We start from the raw sequence: 6,177 nt of genomic DNA, 5'->3' as shown, positions 1-6,177 counted from the left end.
GCAAAATTAATCACAGTTTTCAATCATGTAAAATAAGCTAAAACCCCCACAAATTGTGCTTTCTGTAATCCAGTACGCTTGTATTATTTTAACATCAAAACACTGATGAACCAGTAACTCCATAATACTTTGATCAACAACAAATTACTTCCATGCTTCAGTTTCAAGCTAAATGTGAACAAACATCTGGTTTACAGATGTGGAAGTCTTCAAGATTTTTGTGCAAAAAGATGAAAAAAATATTTAGATTCATGAAATATCTGAAAATTGTGCTAAAAGAGAAGTTTATTTATGTAATAATAACTACAGAGAAATTACAATAAGATCAGAAGACTGCAATATTAAAGAGAGAGAGACGCATATTTCACACAGATCTGCTCTTCTCCCTGTACACCAACTGCTGCACCTCCACCCACCAGTCTGTCAAGCTAATCAAGTTTGCAGATGACACCACCGTCATTGGGCTCATCTCGGACGGGGACGAGTCTGCCTACAGGAGAGAGGTTGAACGTCTGGTGTCTTGGTGCAGCCACAACAACCTGGTGCTGAATGCCCAGAAGACAGTGGAGATTATTGTGGACTTCAGGAAGCACACAGCCCCACTCCCCCCCATCATCCTGACTGACACCCCCATCACCTCTGTGGACTCATTCCGCTTCCTGGGTACCACCATCACCCAGGACCTGAAGTGGGAGCCCACCATCACCTCCGTCATCAAGAAAGCCCAGCAGAGGATGTACTTCCTGAGGCAGCTGAAGAAATTCAACCTGCCAACACGGACGATGATGCAATTCTACACTGCAATCATCGAGTCCATCCTCACCTCCTCCATCACCGTGTGGTACGCTGGAGCCACTATCAGGGACAAACAGAGACTGCAGCGTGTTGTGCGCTCTGCTGAGAAGGTGATTGGCTGCAGACTCCCATCTCTGCAGGACCTGTACACCTCCAGGACACTGCGGCGTGCAGCCCGGATCTCAGCTGACCCTTCTCACCCTGGACACAGTCTGTTTGACCTGCTCCCCTCAGGCAGGAGGCTCCGGTCCATTCGCACCAAAACCTCTCACCACAAGAACAGTTTCTTCCCCTCTGCTGTTGGACACATGAACAATAACCACATGATTGTCCCCGCCACTAACATATGACCCTACGCTGTGTCACTGCATCATTTCATGTCTGGCACTGATCACCACCTGCACTCATGTATATATCTTTCTACGTAGCACTCATAATTCTTATTCTCATGTATATATCTCATGTATATCTCATGCACATATCTTTCTTTCTACATAGCACTTTAATTCTTATTGTCTGCACTGAAGCACCGCAGCAATTTCCTAATGTTGTAAACCTCAACATCTGGCAATAAACCCATTCTGATTTCTGATTTCTGATTTCTGATTATCCGCACCATTAGCCTCAATCAGTTTAATCAGGTCCTGTAAAATCTATGAAAAGATGCAGAAGGTTGGTTGATAAATTCATGGTGGGTTATTAATCATGTTCATGAATAATAACATCCACAAACAGCAAAAAACATGGACATATCTTCAAGATCAGTAAACTGAAGCCAGTGTGGACGTGACTTAAATCTGCTTTCTCTCCACCAGATGGCGATAAGCTTTGGTCATCTTGACCTCTGTAATCTCTTTCCTTCTGATTTCATGGACTCAGTCGCTTATTTTGGTTCACACTGAAAAAAAAAATAGAGTGTTTTGTATTTTGGTCACACAACTGATGACTGAGGGCTGCTTTCTGTACAGCCTGCAGGGTGGAGTCAAAAGGGGGGGGTGGGGGGGTCCTTCACCATATTTCTCTTGAAGTCTGAATAAAACATTTTTCAGCTTATAATATAAAACATAAATATACTAAAAAACATGTATTATTGTAAATGAAGCCACCCAGCAGCATAAAAAGTAAGGTTGTAAAGGTGCTTTGTTGTTTGCAGTCCAGCGCTCTCCTCTGCCATTATTATGGGTTGCAGGGGGAGACCATTATGTTTACATCTTGCCACAAAGTTATGAGCCAATCACAATAAGGCTGGTGAGTGTAGTTCACTATGCCATCAGCATAATCTGAATGGATTTCCAAAACTTTACAGGAACCACCAGGAAATATCAGGAAGAACTAAAAAACCTTTAAACTTTAATGGCAAAACTGTAAAATAAGAAACAGAAGCATAAGTAAAATAACATTTTATTCATATAGATAAATATAACAAAGTGCTTCACAATCATAGTGCTAAAAAAACCAAACAAGTTTAAAAGGAGATTTCTGCTGCTTTTCAAAACAGATCACTCCCAGCACCCTCCCCCATCACCAGTCCTTCACTACATCCATGAATCTCCGAGGTCTTCCTCTGTTTCTTTTCTTCACGTCTCGTCTGCTCTGTCTATTTGGAAGGTCGAGCCCAAACATTTAAACTCATCCACCTTCACAATCTCTACTCCTTTCATCTTCTGCCCGCACTCCCTTCACTGAACACAAAACTAGCAGGACTATTATTATCCACCTCAAGGTTTTTGACCCACATGTGTGCGCAATTGTTCCTTTTATGAAATCCTGAAGTAACTACTGACACGAAATGGATGAAACCACACAGGGAACCTGATCCTAGGTGTGATCTTTTGGTTTCATTTTTCTGATTCATGAAACTCAGTCTGTGTTTTCCCGTCCAGGCCAGACTGAAACTGGATAAGCAGCATTTTCAAAAGTCTCTGATTTGGGCTTGCAATAAGACTGGAGTAGTGTGGCATAAATACACTTATAAATACATGAAAAGTCACACAAACTTTGGTGTACTTTGAATATCCTAGACCAGCTGAAGTCGTCCACCACCAAAACCAGGCCCTGAGAAAGGAACAGAAAATAAATTAACAGATTTTTCTATCTTCAGGTGGACAAAATACACAGATTAATCTATTTCTAATACCTGTATTCAAAATGTAAAGGCACTAAGATGTTGCTGTGTCACATACACAAGAGACAGAAACACATACACGTCCTTTAAACATATATAAACCTGAAAAAAGCTTCTTCTGTCGATCAACTCACATCATGTGTGAACTACAGCTGCTGCAGAGCTGTTAGAAGAACTGCAGCAGCCACTATGAGACCTGCAGTCCGGCCAGGTAAACTCCACACTGCTGCACCTGGAGAAGCAGAAAGACACAGTCTGTATCCACAAAGCTCTTCCTGTTTCCTGTTTTCTGACTCAACATGTTGAAAACAGGGCATTATGAACTTTTAACCTACCTTTGCTTAAAGTATAAGTGGCGTTCAGAGTCGTATTTGAAGTGGGGTTGTGGCACAGACAGGTAATGGCTCGGTAATGATCTGCAGGGATGTGGAGAGTGCTGCTAGAGGTGTACAAATAGTTTTCAGGATCCTGCTCTGTCTTAGTGTGGACATGCTTCGACTCAACCAAGGATTCAGAGTGGTTGTAGTGGATGGTCCAGCGTATCTCAGGAGCTGGAAATACACCATGCAGCGTGCACACTGAAGTCATTGTTTTAGTGTTTACAGCCAGCTTGAGGTGCTTGTAAGGCACTGAGGAGAGAGGGGAAGAATGTTAAAGTCAATTTAAAAAAAAGTCCCTTTCATCTTTAAGAATGCTTGTTCGGTTTCGAGTGAGAGTTAGATTAATCAAACTGATACCATCATTCTACCTACTGAGGTTTTGCAGACACGTGATGACATTAACTTGTCTGACATCGAGACTGGTCATGAGGGGAAATGAATAATTCCTGACTGGTTGGTGGTAGTTGCTGGGAAAATGACTGCTAAAGTCACACAGGCCTACCGACCAATCAGTGACCTGAATCTTTCCCTAGCAACCGATCTGTTGCTAGAGAAAAGCGTTTATTCCCCAACCGGCTCCCAAAACCCTCTGTGATCAACTATAGTTTGCATGGTCATGGCTAATAATATCCATCCACTAATACCTTTAAATCAGTAGAAGTAATTTCTTCTGATCGTTAAAGCTAACCATAAACCCAGTTTTATCCAAAGCTAACAGCTAGCCTGTTGTATTCCACAGCTAATAACATATTTCAAAATCAGCTAAATCTCTAATTTTTTTCTTTATTTTATATCTTATATCTTTAGCTAGCAGGTAGTTAGCCAAATGTAAAAAAAAAAAAACGCAAAATTAGTTCGAAGGTTTATGTTAAAATAAATTAACTTTAGAGAATCCCAACTGTAAGGTCACTTTTACTTCATGACCAGGGCTGGGTCAGATAACTCTTACATGTAGTGAGTTAAAAATAAATTACATGGGAAGTTGCGTCTTTAGTTATGCAATCCATTATGATTTAAAATCATGTGCTCTAACTAAAGTGAAATTCACAAAAAGAAAAGAGTTCACATATCTTCTCTTTAATCCCAAACAACTTATGCATATTTAGTGTGAACTTTGAGTGTTAACTCAAAAAAGCCTTTTTCAGAAATTTCGCTGGTATACTCACTTCTTCATAAAACATAAACATCAGCAAAGCCAACTTCCTCTCTTACCTGTTACATACAAATTTGCATGGCAAACTTTTGAGGTCTGCATCACTGTCTCCGAACCATTAAAAACTGCAGCGTAAGCTTCAAATATCCTCCCATTATCTCCAAGAGTCAAATTCTTGACTAGGACTGAAATATTTCCTTTCGTCATTTCCTGGGTGAAGGCCGCGGTCCTGTTCAGATAAGGGTCTTTTACATGCGTGAACATTGTCTTTCCTTTATTGAAAGAGTACAAAACAGCCTTCCTTTCATCCTGCCAGTAAAAGCGAAGATTTTTCAAGTCTGTTTTAACTGGCACGCTACATCCCAGGAGTGCTGAGTCCATGATGGTTGAGTTGACATTGTACACAAATATGGCTTCAGACACTAAAATGTAAAAAAAAAAAAAAAAAGGAAAGCAGTTAATGAGTCTCAAACACCGGTATTGGACTTTTCGATGATGCAACAAACAGCCATGTTTAATATGAGTTTCAAACCCAATCCCACAGAAACCAGCTGACTTTGTTTCTTTAATGTAAACACACAGGCTTTGCATAAAAATATATAAAGCTTACCAAACAGGAGAGCAGAAAAAAGTCCAAGCAGAATAGCCATTTTTGTGAGGATGTTTCCTATAAATCGAGATGACAAAACTGATTTTAGACGCATGGTGCCCAGGCATGGTGCATCTTCCGCTTCCTCTTATGAGATGCGGTAGACGTCATCGGGACTTCCCCTAAATTCGCTTTGATGACCATTTTAAAGTAATGACGCATGTCTCTAACAGTTCTTTGCTATTTCTGATTCACAAGAATATGGCTGACTTGTTAATAGTTATGCAGGTTTTGCAATGCGTATTATGTGTAATGGAGTATGTGACATTTGTAGGGTCAAAGGTCAAATGGTCACAAAGACAATTAAACGGAGGTGTGAGGTTAGACAAAAACGTTTGGCACGTCTTCATAAACTGCACAACTTTGCACGGTTTCCCGTCATTTTTTTCATCCTTTGCACATTTTCGAATTATCGAATTTCCCAGAGGAACCCACCCGAGGGATTAATAAAGTTCTATCTTATCTTATTTTGGTGTTATCACGAGGTGCTTCATCGCGTCTTCCACCCACCCTGTGATCACTGATCTTCGTTCTGTATAGTTTTTGTTGGGATAGATGACTGACAAGCAGTTTCGTGGCCAGACGAAGCCTATTACCTTATTACCTCAGCCCAGGCATAACAGCATCATTTCATAAATATTTCCAATACAAACAAAGGCAGTAGAATTGTAAAAGACATAATTTTAAAGATAATAGACATTTTATGAAAGTTTGACCCTGGTTGACCTCCAGAGGAAGATACTTAGAATCCCCGTATGTCATCCCCTACATGCCTATATGTTGTTAATACAGACAAAGTGTCAATGGAAAATTGTATTTAGTAGTCAGTATAATCTTTTAGTGATATAAGTTTGCATATGGTAGAATACTGCATGTAGTTATTTGTATTAGGAAATATTCAACCATGTATACTTAGAGGCATATAATTAATTGTGTGTGATCTCTAGCAGGCTGCAGGCTTGGCGTGCACCCCAGGAATGCACCCCCACGTCCTGGGAGAACGAGAGAGCTTGTACCTGGTTTTATTGTTTTATGGCAGGATTAACGTAGTTACGTTTGTTTTAGTCTAAGTGCT

At 40.4% G+C, this 6,177-nt stretch overlaps 1 protein-coding gene across 1 annotated transcript; it reads right to left on the bottom strand.

Annotated features, from left to right (window-relative positions):
• Nucleotides 1-2,823: 2,823 nt before the first annotated feature.
• On the bottom strand, nt 2,824-5,157 carry LOC308410274 (CD276 antigen homolog; the record flags this gene model as incomplete). Its single annotated transcript, XM_080903516.1, has 5 exons — nt 2,824-2,850; nt 3,055-3,152; nt 3,256-3,549; nt 4,513-4,875; nt 5,064-5,157. The coding sequence occupies 4 exons, from the start codon at nt 5,155-5,157 to the stop codon at nt 3,067-3,069; spliced, it is 837 nt and encodes a 278-aa protein (XP_080759642.1). The 3' UTR covers nt 2,824-2,850; nt 3,055-3,066.
• Between the last annotated feature and the right edge of the window lie 1,020 nt (nt 5,158-6,177).

The sequence above is a fragment of the Rhamphochromis sp. 'chilingali' genome, assembly GCF_963969265.1.
Source record: "Rhamphochromis sp. 'chilingali' genome assembly, chromosome: 14".
NCBI lineage: Eukaryota > Metazoa > Chordata > Actinopteri > Cichliformes > Cichlidae > Rhamphochromis > Rhamphochromis sp. 'chilingali'.
Note: the sequence above shows the minus strand (reverse complement) of the source record. Positions and strands in the feature narration are given on the sequence as shown.